The sequence below is a fragment of the Mustelus asterias genome, chromosome 8 (genome assembly GCF_964213995.1).
Source record: "Mustelus asterias chromosome 8, sMusAst1.hap1.1, whole genome shotgun sequence".
Taxonomy (NCBI): Eukaryota; Metazoa; Chordata; class Chondrichthyes; order Carcharhiniformes; family Triakidae; genus Mustelus; species Mustelus asterias.
In genome coordinates this window covers 92,843,131-92,859,433 of record NC_135808.1, presented here as the reverse complement: position 1 = coordinate 92,859,433, position 16,303 = coordinate 92,843,131, and the positions used below count along the sequence as shown (strand labels likewise).

The following is a 16,303-nucleotide window of genomic DNA, read 5'->3' as shown; positions in this document are numbered from 1 at the left end:
CCGCGGAGAGAGTGAGTGGGGTGGGATCGCCGGGGCCAGTCAGGGGGCTGCGTGTGGGGGCTTTGCCAAAGGGCTGGTGGGGCTCTCCACAGGATGCCTGATTTGGAGGCTTCCCCCCGCCACCCCCAACTCCTGAGCCCACAGGGAGGCCGTCAGGGTGGACTGGCTACCATTCCACATAGTGAGACCCGCCCCTGCTGCTGGCTGAATACCAGATGCAGTGGGATGAGCTCCTAGTGATCTTTAATTGTTCAGTTGATCTATGGGTGGGAAGGCCAAACTCTAATCTTCTTGCCCCTTACTTAATTGGTGTGAATTGGGTTGACACCAGGCTCCCATACCTTCCCATACCTTCCCACCCAATTATACATTCCCCCCTCGCCCGCCATCATGTCCTAGTCTCCCACCAGGGTAGGGGAGGGGAGGGGGAGGGGATTGGGCACTCACTTCCACCCCACATTTGCAAAGGAAAGCTTTGATCACAGATCACATTCCATACATTCATGCTCAGTTCCTCCAGCACCACCTAGAGCCATCTTATGCTGGACTCCCATTCATTGTCACCTATTGTAAATAAGCTCTTAAAACAATTGAAAAATAAACTTGTCATGGAGGAATGACTCGATTTAGCAACTGTTGCTGCTTTGCAGTTGTCCTTTGTTGCTGACATGTGACACCTGAGCTAATAGAATTGCTGCACAAGCGATGCTGCAGTCTAGCACCCAAAAGGTCTTGTTTCGTGGTTGGTGAAGTGGGTGCAGAGATGCATGCAGATGGTGCAAGCAGGATTGCCCTGGATGGCACTCACACTGTCCCCATAAGAGTGCAATGCAACATGCCTAACATGAGCATGGTTCATTCAATGTAACGGTTGAGTGACTTTCACAACCTCTGGCAATGTTGCATAACACAAGGTGATCTCAGCAGAGAGTAGGCACACATAGCATCCAGAAAACTGCAATCCCACTGCAGAGAAGCCGAGACTGCTGTATACATCTGGATGAATAACAGATGTAATATTGACTGTCACCGTTGATTTGTATATGAATAGGTTGGGTGATTTTACTTGCGATATCTTTGTGGGATATATATGGTTGTTTTATCTCTTATGACCAACAAGTAAGGATTCTATGCCTTTTATTAAAGCAATGTTGAAATTTTGTGCAGAATGGAACTGAAATGGTCCAGGATTGAAATGTCTGCAAGTTGTTACAAAGCCTGTGAAGACATCGGAACTCTCTCCATTAAGGTTACCAGAAAAGGATACAGTGCTGATCCCTCTTACGTTAACATAAAGGTACAGAATCTACAGTTGTTTACGTCCTTTGTATTATGTTTGAAATCGTTTCAGATTGTTCCAGTTTGTCTGCACTTAAAGGTATAGGCCGCAAAGTTGTCCATTTAACTTCACCGCACTAAATATCAAATGCAGCCCTGCTTCAACTTGGAAGTTGTAAGCACGTTTCCCAGAATTTCCTTCGGACTCAAATTTACGGGGAACATGCCTGTGATTTCTCAATATGCATTCCTAACAGGCAAGGCTCCAAAATGGGAGCAGAAGCATTGTAAAATCAGCCTTTCCATGTGTAAAATGGTAAGATCACAACAACTTGGTTGCGAGTTATATCACTGGGTTGTATGCTTGGCAATCAAGTCAAACAAGATACGACATTTGCCCAAACTGACTGAAGAAAGGTGTGTTATAATCTCTGTAGAGATCAATAACTTTAAACAAAAGGGGCGGGATTTTACCGCCTCGCTCGTCCCGAAACTGTAAAATCCCGCCTGAGGTCAACGGACCTTCCCATGCTCCGCCCCTCACCTGCTCCTATTCCCGTGGCAGGCGGGCAGGTAAAATTCCAGTCAAGATTTGAATTCCCAGCAATTAACCACAAGATTTCAAGTTTTAAAACTTTTAATACACTAAGCTACAGAAAAGATATCCCCCTTTAAGTTTTGAACATGACTGAAAACCCCATGCCATAGTTGTACTTCACTGCCAATTCTTCAGAGAATTGCACTTTTTACAGGAACCAGTGCAACATCACTCCCCGTTTCCAACAGTTTTACTTCATCCCGTTTCGAAGCAGTTTCCAGTGAGTATATGCTCAATGGATAAAAATACTTCTAAATGGCAATCTTATTCAAAAAGGCTTTTGAATAAAAAAGGCACAATTGATGGTGTGGGCGATGAACAAACATCACACTGATACAGCTGGGGCATAGAAAGAATTGTCTGTGTGAATATTGGATGCTATATTTGGGTGCTTACAACAACACCTGCATTTCAAAAGTAACTCATTGGTCAAGATGCACACCGATTGATCACTGAGATATGATAAGGTGTCATATAAATGCAATTCTTTTCTTTGTAACGTCTTTGTAATGGTGTGGTGAACTGAAAGCAGTTTAACCAGAGCCTAACCAACTTACGAATTCAACATCACTTCCTTATTTTAATATTCAAAGCTGCTCTATATAAAACTCAGAACCTCAACTTGCCTTAACTCTCACCAATGTTGAAATCTGCATCCCTGGATCTCTGTGTTCCTGTAATCTATTTAGAGTTAGAGTTTATTTTTCATTGTCCTTTGTCTCCAAAAAAGTAATTATATTTTCTGAAATGACAGAGTGCATCAAGACAAAAGTGAATTAAGTATCGCATAGTGCATTGAATAACAACACAATGTTTGTCTTCTGCAGGCTCAGGGGTTATCAGCTACAATTGGTAGAGACTTCACTCATAGCTCAGCAAGTTTAATTCAGTTTGATCCTGGTAAGTTACGTTAATAAGATCGGGCACTGTTGAAATATGAGTACAGTATTACTTGTTACCATGGGAATAAAAGGTTCCAAAGACAGGACTGCTGTTTGTTTCAAGTGTGCAGCCTGGATGACCCCGGGCAGCTGATCCATTTGGCATACAGTACTCTCCTGTTACAGAATGGAGGTACATGTGGCATATGATTCATCCAGTGTCAATTTCTCACCTGAAAATTGGAAAAGCGCACGAATTTCCCGGCCCGCTGCACTGTTCGAGTAGCGAAGCGAGCCGGGAAATGTAAGCGGGAGGGCTGTAGTCAGATTTATGGCCAGTGTCCAGCCGGTCACGACTCTCGCGGGCCATTTTTTATGGCGGAATCAGCCTCGTGCCAGGAAACAGCGCGAGGTTGATTACCATATTCAAATCTTCATTTGAATGTCATTATACCATTCCGGGCTCACTAATGTGTTCCACCCCACCGGGGGAGGTTCCCACCAGCGGGGATAAAAGCTGGTCCCAATCAGCCAGGTGTGATGGCCTCACTGGTGGGGGCAGAGGCATTGGAGCCCGCTGGAAGGTCAGGGACAGGGGGGGTGCCACTTGGGCAGTGCCAGCCTGGCACCCTAGCACTTCCGACTGGGCACCCTGGCATTGCCCCCCTAGAACTAGGCCTGAGAGAGGCAGGGCTTTCTGGGGGGCGGAGTGGAGGGGGGGATACTGGTGTGGGAGGAGGGAACCACAGTGCACTCTGCACAGCAATTGGTGGAGGGAGGAAGGGAGGGAGGGAGGGGTGATAAGGGTTGGCCATAGGGAGGGAGCAACCAGAGCTGGCCATGGGGAGGGGCGTGATAGGAACTGGCCATAGGGAGGGGTTGGTTGGGCTGGCTATCGGTAAAGAAGTGTCAGCGATCGGGTTGGGGTTTGGGGAGGCTGGTGATGTGGGTGAGGGGATCAGGGAGGCTTGAGATTGGGGGGGGCGGCAATCGTTAGGGGGTGGGGGGAGGATTCGGGGAAGCCATCAGGAGGCTGGCAATTGGGAGGCTAGCGATGGGGGACACCCAGCGCGCTGATGCCAGCCTCCCGGGTGGGAATAGGCCTCCCACCCCTCCCCCGCCAGCGTGAATTCCCCAGCAGACTCTGTGAAGGACAGAGTGCCGGAAATTCACCTGACCAAATGCACCCAAAAAAACGAGCGGGAAAATCTCTTGCTTTCCTGCCCGTTGGGCACTTAGTATTTCTTGGGGGGAAAATCGCCCCTACGCTTTGAGGCTAGTGTGCCTAGGGACATTTTTTCTGCAAATTAATTAATGAAATATCATGCATACTAGCCACATCCCTTCTTTGCTAAAGTTGGACTGAAAAGCATTCAGTCCAGATGAGCCATAAATGCAAACCAACAAGCTGATTCATTTGACCTAAAAGAACAGGAATAAACAGAATGAATGCAGTCAATTTCTTGTGTTTCATGTAAAATAACAAATCTATAACGCTACTGATGTCCTGTGCATGACCCCAATTTCATTCAAATGTTCCAAAGCTAACTGGTCCCCAACTTTTGTTACAAGCTGCATCTGTTCATGCGCCCATCAGGTATCCCTGATAGGAAACGATAAAGCAAACTGTTCATGGTGTATTATTGAGGGACTGGGTTGGCACGTTAACCATCAATTAAAGGTGCTACTCTGAAAGGCCCTTTTCCTCAAAGTGGGAGCAGGAATCACCAAATTGTCTGCATTAAGGAAGCTTCTGGCTAGCCATCTGGACAAAGATGACACCTAATGGTGTGAAATGCTTAAGATTGCAAATAACCATCCCTTCTTTGTTTACAAATTAACATTCCAAATGTGGTTGATTTAATTTTATAATAAGAGGCTAAATGTAACATTGCATAAATATTGTAAATTAACAAAATTGAGTTTGGGCAATACAGGCTAAAGTCCAAATTGGTGCACTCACACATCAAAAAGTGCTGCTTTCTCACAAAATACAATGTAAGTAGTCAAAATATGAGAACTTTGGAATTAGAAAAGAAGAAACGAGGTGACAACAAGCGGAGCAGACTATTCGCCCATTCTAGAAAGCACCTTAGCCTTCAAATGCTCACACCTTCGGGTAGAATTTTAAGGATGGTGAGCGATCAGCACTCGCCATCCTGAGAGTTGGCGTGTAACCCACTCTCGGAAGCCCATTGCCATTTAACGCTCACTTGAGCATTGATTGGCAGTGTGTGGGACTTCTGTTTGTCCTTGGAAGGAATTCCTATCCATGCGAGCTGTCCGCCAGTTAGATTGGCAGACAGCTCTGTAATCCAGCCTGGCACACTGCTGCAGTGGCCAGAATATTGTATGTTTTCAAGTAGCGGTTAGAGGTAGCACTTGAGGCGAAAGGGATCAAAGGATATGGGGGGAAGTGGGATCAGACCATTGAGTTGGAAGATCGGCCATGATCAGAATGAATCATTGCCATTTCGAAAGGCCAAATGGCCACCTCCTGCTCCTATTTTCTGTGCTCCTATGTTTCTAAGAGGTATGGCAGCATTCTGCAAGAAAACCACGTCCTGGGATTGCTGGAAAGGTAAATCCTCGGAGCAGGAGGGTCGGGGACATCCTGAGGGATCAGCGGGGGAGGGCGCGATCGCAGCATCGAGGGGTAGGCCAGAGAGGGAGGGAAACCAGAAGCTTCAGGGTTCCGGAGGGGAGGTGTTGGGTCCATTCATTCTTTTGAACAGACGAGGGGACAGCACTGGTATGGGGTTTGAAAATGAATTTCTTTTGTTGAACAGAATTTAAGAAATTTAACATGACAGAAGCGGAAAGAAAAAGCAAACTTTGGAGACTGGCTTTTAAGCAAGCCAGGCCCTGTACTATACACACTGAACTGAGCCTGAACAGGATCTTGAAAACAAACGGAAGACTGAACACACAGTTCCAAACAGTATTTCAATCCTTATCTCATGTTTGGAAATGTTTCTCGCAGTCTGTCTCTCTCTGGAAAAAACAATTCTTACAGCTGCTGTTGTTTGCCTGAGTTGTGTATCCTTCAGGGATGCTGTCAATTTTCAGCTAACCCAGCATGCCTTCTGAGTTTTAAAATGTAGTCAAGTTAGCAGTCAATTTTTTAAGCTTAGCAGTGTTAGTTACAAAGGCATAAATATCCCCACACCCCCACTTCTTGCCTTCAAACAACCGCACAACCTCAAACAGACCATTGTCCGCAGCAAACTACCCAGCCTTCAGGAGAACAGTGACCATGACACCACACAACCCTGCCACAGCAACCTCTGCAAGACGTGCCGGATCATCGACACAGATGCCATCATCTCACGTGAGAACACCATCCACCAGGTACACGGTACATACTCTTGCAACTCGGCCAACGTTGTCTACCTGATACGCTGCAAGAAAGGATGTCCCGAGGCATGGTACATTGGGGAAACTATGCAGACGCTGCGACAACGGATGAATGAACACCGCTCGACAATCACCAGGCAAGACTGTTCTCTTCCTGTTGGGGAGCACTTCAGCGGTCACGGGCATTCGGCCTCTGATATTCGGGTAAGCGTTCTCCAAGGCGGCCTTCGCGACACACGACGGCGCAGAGTCGCTGAGCAGAAACTGATAGCCAAGTTCCGCACACACGAGGATGGCCTCAACTGGGATATTGGGTTCATGGCACACTATTTGTAACCCCCACAGAGTTTCACTGGCTGTCTGGTCTGGAGACAATACACATCTTTTTACCCTGTCTTGATGCTCTCTCCACTCACATTGTTTTGTTTCTTAAAGACTTGATTAGTTGTAAGTATTCGCATTCCAACCATTATTCATGTAAATTAAGTCTGTGTCTTTATATGCTCTGTTTGTGAACAGAATTCCCACTCACCTGAAGAAGGGGCTTGCAGCTCCGAAAGCTTGTGTGGCTTTTGCTACCAAATAAACCTGTTGGACTTTAACCTGGTGTTGTTAAACTTCTAGACTGAAGCAATCAGGGCTAAACATACATAGGATCTCTCAGGAGATCCTGAGGAACTTTCAGATCGAAGTGTCCCCCCGCCCAACCCATCTCCCCATCCAGGATGCAGAAAAGCTTTTTTTTTCTCGGTTTTCCAGCATATCCATACCAGCCAGCCTAAAAATTGAGGCTGGTCAGGAGAAAGCCTTTAAGTGGACCTTATAGGACTTTAATAAGTGAAGGGGTGGATTTCCTGCCTGAGGACCTTCCCATCCCATCGTAAAATTGTGTCTGGGTTTGGAGGGGGGAGCAGGTTCCTGGGGAAATTCTGACCTTTTAATTATACGCTCCTCCCCCCGCCCTGTCCACCTCCCCCCGCCCTGCCCACCCTGCCTCAGAACCCATCACTGGGGGAGTGGAGAGAGGGGGTGTAAAATTCGTCTTTTTAATTCTTACCCCGCCCCTGAAAAAAATACACAAACTTGTTTATTGGAATCCTGTCTCAATAAAAGGAGTCCGCTCCTAGTATTTTTAAGGTAAATAAAATCAGATCACATTGTCAAGTGAAGTTAAGTTTTTCACATTCGTATTTTTTCCAGCAACCAGTAACTTTAGTCTCCTGATACTTTTACCAACAGGGTAAAGTGAGCTTCCAAATATTATTCACACCCAAGGCACAATGGGGTGGGGGTGGGGTGATTCTCCCATCCCGCTGCGCTGATTTTTTAGCGCAACGGGTTGGGAGATTTTCGCGTCAGCCGATTCGCGGGAGCGTTCCCGCCCCGATAACATCTCCCAACCCAAGTTTTTTGGCGCCGACAGAACCACGCTGAAAAACAGCTTAATGGACATTTGCATGCGTTTACATAACTTATCACCTGATTAGTGGGTCCTTGACAACAATCTCCACTCTCGTTAGTGCCTCCCACCTCTCTGGGGTGATGTCACTCTGGCACAGATTACAACTATATAAAAGTCAGGAGTTGATGTGGCAGCGTTGAACAGGAGTAAGGAGGTAAGTTTTATGGAGCTGCAGCCTCCGGAATGCTGGGGAGGTTGAGGGCAGGGCCTGGAGATTTGCTGCTCGCTGCGGGGAGCTTCCTGGAGATCTTCAGGTGGTGCTGTGCCCTGACCCTGTGGGGTGGGATAGGGCCCTTAATGGAGTGCTGGCCAGGCTGTTCTCTGCAGCCACTGGGCTGTTACATTATTCTGGCTGGGGGGGTGTGGTGAGGGACTGAACTAAGTACTGGGGTTTTGGGGAGAGTGGGGGGATGGGAGGGAAGTGCACCATTGCTGCTTGAGGGCTGATCAGTTCAAGCAGCTGGTGCTCCAAGCTGGGGTTCTCAGGTTAACATAGACACTCATACTGTATGTATCCTGCAGTGAACGGGAACCCGTCTTGTGATAATTAGGAGTCTGTCCCTGCCCCTGGTCTGACTCCTACCTGTTCTCCGAATGCATACTGCCATCTGGGCCCACGTAGCAGTAAGGGTTGGGAACACAAGTGTGTGTGGCAATGGGTTGGGGGTGCCATCAGGGGGGGCATGACAGGGGGTCCTGTTTGACTAAGGGTCTGGTGGATGGTGGGGGAAGTAGGGCAGCCAGTCTATAACATTTGGTCGAGTATCGCACAGCACAGCAGTCAGCGTCTCGAAGCATGGGGAACACTCAGCTCTATGCGGGGAGAATAAGAGACAGATTAGTCACAGCTGTGAGGTGAAAATAACAGTTTATTGTGCTCTTAACATTGACCAAAACTTAACCCTGACTACTGCTGACCTTCACCTGTGCCCTCTCAGTGAACCTACAGCTTTCTAATCTGGTGTGGCCTACTGCTTCGTCTAGGTGTTCCACCAGGATGCACATCAGAGGTAGAGGTGTCCAGCTGTGGTCTCCGCCCCTTTGCCTGTGATGTCCTTGGCAGCCGTTCCCTGGGTGGCCAAGACCTGGAGGGCCCCGGCTGACTTGTGGATGACATTGATGCTTCTGTGCCACCCTGTTCATGCAGCTGGCCCCGAGATGCCGCGGAGTGAGGAAGGGGGGAATCGGAAGGTCTCAGGACATCCGGACTCTACTGGGTGGAAGACCCTGGCATGGGCTCTCGCCCTTCATCCTCCCTCGGGGTGCCCGGGGGACACTCCATGGGATGCCAGGGTAGCTGGACTGAGCTCCAGAAGCTCCGGCGTCACCTGGCTCTGCCAGTCCTGGAGGTCCAGATGCCCCATGGTCTCTGATCCCTCAGGCATGGCCCTCTGAGACTGTGCCAAGCTCTGGAGCCCCTCCGCTACAGCATTCTGTGAGCAAGCCAGGCTCTGGAGCCCCTCAGCAGTAGCCCTCGGAGCCTGGGCTAAGTTGTCGAGGCTCACAGCCACGGCCTGCTGTGTCCCCAGAATGCCAGCAAGAGTCCCAGCCATGGCCAGCAGTGTCTCCCACATGCCCCCAACACCCTGGCCACAGTTCAATGTGCTTCCTGGATGCTGGCGACACCCTCGGCCGTGGCCCGCTGTGTTTCCAGGATGGCCTGGACACTGTCACCCATGAGGCCTAATCTCTGATCCAGACTTTCCACTGTGGATACCACCCTTGTTGGCCTGGTTCCCATGCTGTGCCAGCACTGCCTCCCGCGACAGCATTCCATTTGACTCCTTTAAACAGCCTTGCAGTTGCAGTATGTTTGCTGACAACCCATCCACAACTCCCTGGGTTTTCTGATACATCTCCACCAGCTTAGGGATGAACGAACCCTGAGGCCCGGCATCTGGCTTGGGGCCAGCTGATTCCTTGCGTCAAGACAGATTTCCGTGTGTCCGAGCCCTCGGATGTGCCCACCTCCACCCGATGTGCATCAGCGACTGTGATGTGCTCACCAGTAAGTGACCCAGAAGCCTCAGCACTAACACGACCCACCGTCCTGATAGTCTCTGTGCTGATGGGTTGTGTGGTTGATGCCTGGGCCGAATCACTCGTGCTGCCCTCTGAGGAATCTTCATGGCTTCCCTCCGAGGTGTCGTCCGAGGTGTCCTGGGGAGTTTCCTCAGGGTCCAGGACTGTAACAAAGAACACACGTTAGGGGAAGGAAGGGAAGGCAGTCTGCGCAGCACAGCACTGACTACAAAGAAAACTTAGGAAGAGGGTTAAGCTGATGCTCACTTGCATGCCGGATGCCGAACTGGCTGTCAGTCACCATTCTGGCGTTAACTCTCCCCCTGCCACCTCCAGGACATGTTGCTTGCAGACCATCAGCTGCCACAGCTCCCCAGCCTGTGCCCCCTCTCGCCGGTTGTGTGCATTTTTCCCCTGTGGGGACATAAGGGGGATTGAAAGCATGGATATATTGAAGTGCATGGGGTGCAATGTGTGCCTGAGTCTTGGAGCTTATGTAGGCTGTTTTGGGGAAAAGGGTCACCATTGGGGGTGCTGATTTGGAGGGTGGGGGGATGGAAGGGGTTGGATGCAGGTCTGGTGGGTGGAGGAACTGTTGTTGGATGCCTTTCAGTTGTCTGAGCATAGTTTGACATTGTTAGTACAGCACATGTGCAGGTTTCAGAATGGGATGCACACTCACCCTTGCTGCCCGAAGAAGGTCGTTCAGTTTCTTCTGACACTGTTCCCCGGACCGAGGTGTCAAGCTCCTGGCATTAACTGCAACGCCTTTGCTGCGCGACTCCTTGGGCGACGGCCCTGAGTGGGAAACAGCAGCTGGCACCTCTCCTCCACTGTGTCCAGTAGGCAGGCCAGACTGGCAGAACTCCAGGGCAGGTTTCTTTCCAGCCATCTTCCTGGCGTGACTGGCTGTGTGTCCATTATTGTAGCTTATGTGCAGCGCTGGCTTGTTAGGGACCCTAAGGAATCTCCCTAGAACACCTCGGACGACACCTCGGAGGGAAGCCATGAAGATTCCTGAGAGGGCAGCACGAGTGATTCGGCCCAGGCATCAACCACACAACCCATCAGCACAGAGACTATCAAGACGGTGGGTTGTGTTAGTGCTGAGGCTTCTGGGTCACTTACTGGTGAGCACATCACAGTCGCTGATGCACATCGGGTGGAGGTGGGCACATCCGAGGGCTCGGACACACGGGAATCTGTCTGACGCAAGGAGCAGCGCTCCGAAAGCTAGTGGATCTTGCTACCAAATAAACCTGTTGGACTTTAACCTGGTGTTGTGAGACTTCTTTCTGTGTTTACCCCAGCCCAACGCTGGCATCTCCACATCATTGTTAGGGGAGTCCAGGTGCAGTCAGTTTGAGTCAGTCATGGGCCCGTTAGTAAAAACTCCTTGTGAGAAATGTAAAGGGAACCTGGTTTCAATATAGGGTGAGTCATCTCCCATGGTACTGATTGGCTCTCGTTCAACAAGGTACTGTGTCCAGGGGGTGCAATGCTCAAGGCTCTCATTCAACAAAGGGGAATACTCACAGGTAGGGGGTGTGCATGGCAGCACAGTGCTCTTTGAGTCCAAGGCAGCAGTGAGGCCAGTATGTGTGAAGTGGGAGGGAGGACAATGATATCCGGGTCACTGGAGGATGGGGAGGCCAGCAACATCCATAGGGGATGGGGTGGGGGGGGGGGGGGGTGGGGGGAGGCGAGAGGCCAGCAATGTCTGTGGAAGGTTGTGGGGGGCGGGGGGGAGGCCAGCAAGGTCCATGGGGGATGGGGAGGTGAGAGGTCAGTGAAGTTCCTGGGGGATCGGGGGGGGGGGGAAGGGTGAGAGGCCAATACTGTCTGTGTGGCGGGGGGGGGGGGGGGCTGAGGCCAGCGATCTCAATGCTGGGAGGTCTTTTTAGTGATCTTCCAGAGATGTGTGTGATGCACTATCAATCAAGCAAAGACTAGTTTGTATGCAAGAACAAATAGGCTTTTATTCGCAAAAGACTTGGAGCACACCCATGCCGATGAACTGGTCCAGGGACTGAGGCAGGGGGGTGGGGAGCAGTCACCTTTATACCTGCACCAGGGGGGAGGAGTCTCAGGCAGGGCCGGCAGGGGCGTGTCCAGGCATGTCACACACACACACACAGGCAATATGCTTAACAGTGGTTTACCACAGTGTGCAAGCACGGGGTCCTGCTCATCATGCCGATTTTCCCCAGGTCGGTGGTGACGTTCATGAGGGGTCATAGGTTCAAGGTGAAGGGGGGGAGGTTTAACACAGATATCAGAAGGACATATTTTACACAGAGGGTGGTGGGGGCCTGGAATGCGCTGCCAGGCAAGGTGGTGGAGGCGGACACACTGGGAACGTTTAAAACTTATCTAGATAGCCACATGAACGGAGTGGGGATGGAGGGATACAAAAGAATGGTCTAGTTTGGACCAGGGAGCGGCACGGGCTTGGAGGGCCGAAGGGCCTGTTCCTGTGCTGTATTCTTTGTTCTTCAACTTCTTCAGCGGAATAGCCCCCTCCGCCGCCCCCTGCCCGGCCCCCCGGCTTTTAATGATAATCACGCCAGAGGTCTCTGCACTGCACAGAGTGCGGGAGATTCATTTTGGGAAACCCGCTTTAAAAAACCAGCGTGATTTACTCCGGTTTTCACGCAAATTCGACACTTGGAATTGTTTTGGGAGAACTCTGGTGTTTTGTGCTGTCATGTAAACAATGTGTAAACATGGAATTTGTTGGAAGATTGTGAAATTTATTGTGTAAAGTGGTCTCGTGATTAAAGCTTCATCTTTGAATGCAGGTGTTTCTCTGAAGGTTTGGAACATTTTCATTAAAAATGATGGACTTGAAGAGAACAATGAAAAGTTGAAAGTAGAGCTAAAGACACCAATCAATGCCATCATTGGACAGAAGGACAACTCTTTGGTGGAAATTATAGATTTGCGTGGAGGTACAAGTTTTAAATGTCAAGACTCATGCAACAAAAATAAGTTACATTTATATAAAAGAACAGCAATTTGCATTTATATAGCGACCTCCACAACAAACAATCTTGACCACCCTTCTCCCTTCCAAAATCCAATTCCTGCCTCTGAACTTCCATTCTCTTCTTCCTGACATCCTGACTTTTGCAATGCCTCCCCACACACCCCCACCCCCCCCCCCCCCCCCCCACTCGCCCAAGACATCCGATATCCTGTGATTTCCAGTTTCTCCCTTGAGGCATCCAACGATCCATCCCATGGCCGCCTGACCCCGATCTGTGCCCCTGCACCCCTCAAGCTCTCCAATCTCCACCCCTCACTCTTCAGGACTGTTAGTACCCCAATTACTCAACTATGAGGCCTCTGATTCCCCACGCTCAGGTTTCCAATCTCCTCTCCACTGGTACTGGCAGCCCACATCGTAAAATTCGTACTCCGCCCCAACTCACCATCTCCTGCCCCTTTATCTACTCCATTCTCCTAATCAAAGCCCATGCAACTGCCCCTCCCCTCTAATAAAACTCCTCTGTCCCATCCGCCTTCGACCCCCTGCTGAGGTAAACACCCTCTACGCCTGATCGTTTCCTCACCCCACCATTCTCGATCAAACCCCCTGACCGACACTGATTGAATCACCTATTCCACCACATCATACCCCTTCCCAAGTTGGATAATTCCCTGCACTCTCCCCAGTCCCCATTGCAAACTTACCAGCTGTTACAGAACCTTCACCAACTTTCTCCCCATCCAAATGGTGGATTGCTGGCTTCTGGGCCGGAAACCCACAGCATGTGGAGGAATCCTGAATTACTGTTGCTGCACAACTTTCTGATTAACCCATTCACTGCTGGTCAGGTAAGCAAATGACCCTTCCATTGATTTCAGTTATACTAGCCGCCAACAGGATTAAATGAGATGTATTATGGTAAGTAATAATGAAATGAGGCATGATTTGTCATGTGAGGAGTCTGCACATTCTCCCCGTGTCTGCGTGGGTTTCCTCTGGGTGCTCCGGTTTCCTCCCACAGTCCAAAGATGTGTGGGTTAGGTTGATTGGCCATGCTAAATTGCCCCTTAGTGTCAAGGGGACTAGTTAGGGTAAATCCATGGGGTTATGGGGATAGGGTCTGGATGGGATTGTGGTTGGTGCAGATTTGATGGGCCGAATGGCCTCCTTCTGCACTGTAAGATTCTGCGATTCGATGAAACATACCACCAGCTCTTTGTTTATTTGTTTACTGATTTCTCATTTCATTCTTGTAAAACATAAGAACATAAGAAATAGGAGCAGGAGTAGGCCATCTAGCCCCTCGAGCCTGCCCCGCCATTCAATAAGATCATGGCTGATCTGACGTGGATCAGTACCACTTACCCGCCTGATCCCCATAACCCTTAATTCCCTTACCGATCAGGAATCCATCCATCCGCGCTTTAAACATATTCAGCGAGGTAGCCTCCACCACCTCAGTGGGCAGAGAATTCCAGAGATTCACCACCCTCTGGGAGAAGAAGTTCCTCCTCAACTCTGTCTTAAACCGACCCCCCTTTATTTTGAGGCTGTGTCCTCTAGTTTTAACTTCCTTACTAAGTGGAAAGAATCTCTCCGCCTCCACCCTATCCAGCCCCCGCATTATCTTATAAGTCTCCATAAGATCCCCCCTCATCCTTCTAAACTCCAATGAGTACAAACCCAATCTCCTCAGCCTCTCCTCATAATCCAAACCCCTCATCTCCGGTATCAACCTGGTGAACCTTCTCTGCACTCCCTCCAATGCCAATATATCCTTCCTCATATAAGGGGACCAATACTGCACACAGTATTCCAGCTGCGGCCTCACCAATGCCCTGTACAGGTGCATCAAGACATCCCTGCTTTTATATTCTATCCCCCTCGCGATATAGGCCAACATCCCATTTGCCTTCTTGATCACCTGTTGTACCTGCAGACTGGGCCTTTGCGTCTCATGCACAAGGACCCCCAGGTCCCTTTGCACGGTAGCATGTTTTAATTTGTTTCCATTGAGATAGTAATCCCATTTGTTATTATTTCCTCCAAAGTGTATAACCTCGCATTTATCAATGTTATACTCCATTTGCCATATCCTCGCCCACTCACTCAGCCTGTCCAAATCTCTCTGCAGATCTTCTCCGTCCTCCACACGATTCACTTTTCCACTTATCTTTGTGTCGTCTGCAAACTTCGTTACCCTAAACAAAGTCTATTTTTTAACTCTTCTACTTTGGAGTTAAAATTTTGATGAACTTTTAAGCCAAATGGCTTTTTCCTTCAAAGGGAATTCTTCTTGCCTTGTGTCAATCCAGATTTGCTTGTTTTACTCAATGACTTTCATTGGTTGAAAACTGGTTTCTTGGCAGAGGAGAGGAGACCTCCATGAAATTTTGAGGAAGCCTATTAACATCTCAGGGCAGAATTTCTTATTCCAGCTCCAGGGGCTATTGGATCATTCAGGTGCAGCAACAAGCTGGAAACATGGTTTGGGAAAAGTTTAAGTTCACCCAACTTTCTGTCTGTTAATTTGAATTGGTAGACAGTCAGCAAGGTTCCGCAGTTCCTCCCACTCGACCGTCCTGTAATTGCATGTCCTGGCAATCCAATTGTCTCATGTGCAATAAGAGATAAATCTGTTCTGGACAAATTTATTAAATTGTGTCTCTGCAGGCAGATGTGATGGAGTGGATTTGGGAAGCAATGAAGAGGATTTTAACAGTCAGGTGGACAGTGGTGTAAGCGAACTTCCAAAGACATCTGTCAAAACGCCCATTGATGAAAGAGAAGGAATATTCAATAAGGAAGAAAGATTATTGAGAGAGCCCGGGCTGTCCCGGGATCGCCATACATCCCCTCCCAGGGGTGATGTTCCTCAGACTGACCATTATTTGGACTACCATGGAACATTGATCAGAGATGGTGTTTCTCCAGTGACACCCAGAGCACAGCTTCAGGCTATTGGAAGCGGCAGAGTGGTATGGAAGAATAGAGATTTCATGTTGAAAGAATTGATTGATTGCTCCTCACATTGATTTTCTTTTATTTGAAATGTGCATTTAGATACTGTAATCTCCGAACTGTTGTAAAATATGAAATTAAATGGGCAAAGTGATACTAATCTGATATTAGTATCAGTTTTACATCATTCATCCTGGTGATTATAAAGCTGTGACTAATTTAACATGCAATTATTTGTAGGTTCCTCCCTCTTCAATTCAGAGAACGAATGGGGAGATTGTGTGGACAGTAAGTTTTTCTGAAAATATGTATATTTATTCCTCAGCAATTTTTTTGAAACGAGCTTAACATTTAAAGAGTTACATCAGTGACACAATAGAAAGAAGAGAGATGAATAATTGAAAAAGAATAGAGACAATTGATGTTGGGGAAGTTTATCATGATTCTCTGCTCTTTTACAGTACCATGGGATGGTGCCAATACGAAAAGAAGAGAAAAAGGTTCCTCTTTCCCCTGTGTTCCCATTCCGTCCGATTCAGGGACAGGACCTGCTCCAAAGAGACTTCCCATCTGTAGCTGAAAATACTCAGTCATTCAGCAACAAGGATCAGGTAGATATTTTCACTCACTGCAACTCCTGCAGCCACAGGAGGGCTTCACATCTATTCCCAGAGTGATTCTTAATACTATTTTTTTCATCCATTCAAGCAGGACTCATGGTATTTGTTACTCATGGCATGAAGGTGAAAAAA

The 16,303-nt window shown here is 48.6% G+C and overlaps 1 protein-coding gene across 1 annotated transcript in view; it reads left to right on the top strand.

The window, feature by feature from the left end:
• frem1b (Fras1 related extracellular matrix 1b) overlaps window positions 1-16,303 on the top strand; it is a 229,439-nt gene that overhangs the window by 198,193 nt on the left and 14,943 nt on the right. The window contains exons 28-33 of the mRNA XM_078219385.1: window positions 1,168-1,297; window positions 2,704-2,776; window positions 12,400-12,549; window positions 15,264-15,568; window positions 15,792-15,839; window positions 16,013-16,162. Coding sequence (XP_078075511.1) covers window positions 1,168-1,297; window positions 2,704-2,776; window positions 12,400-12,549; window positions 15,264-15,568; window positions 15,792-15,839; window positions 16,013-16,162 — 856 coding nt within the window. The remainder of the gene's footprint in view (window positions 1-1,167; window positions 1,298-2,703; window positions 2,777-12,399; window positions 12,550-15,263; window positions 15,569-15,791; window positions 15,840-16,012; window positions 16,163-16,303) is intronic.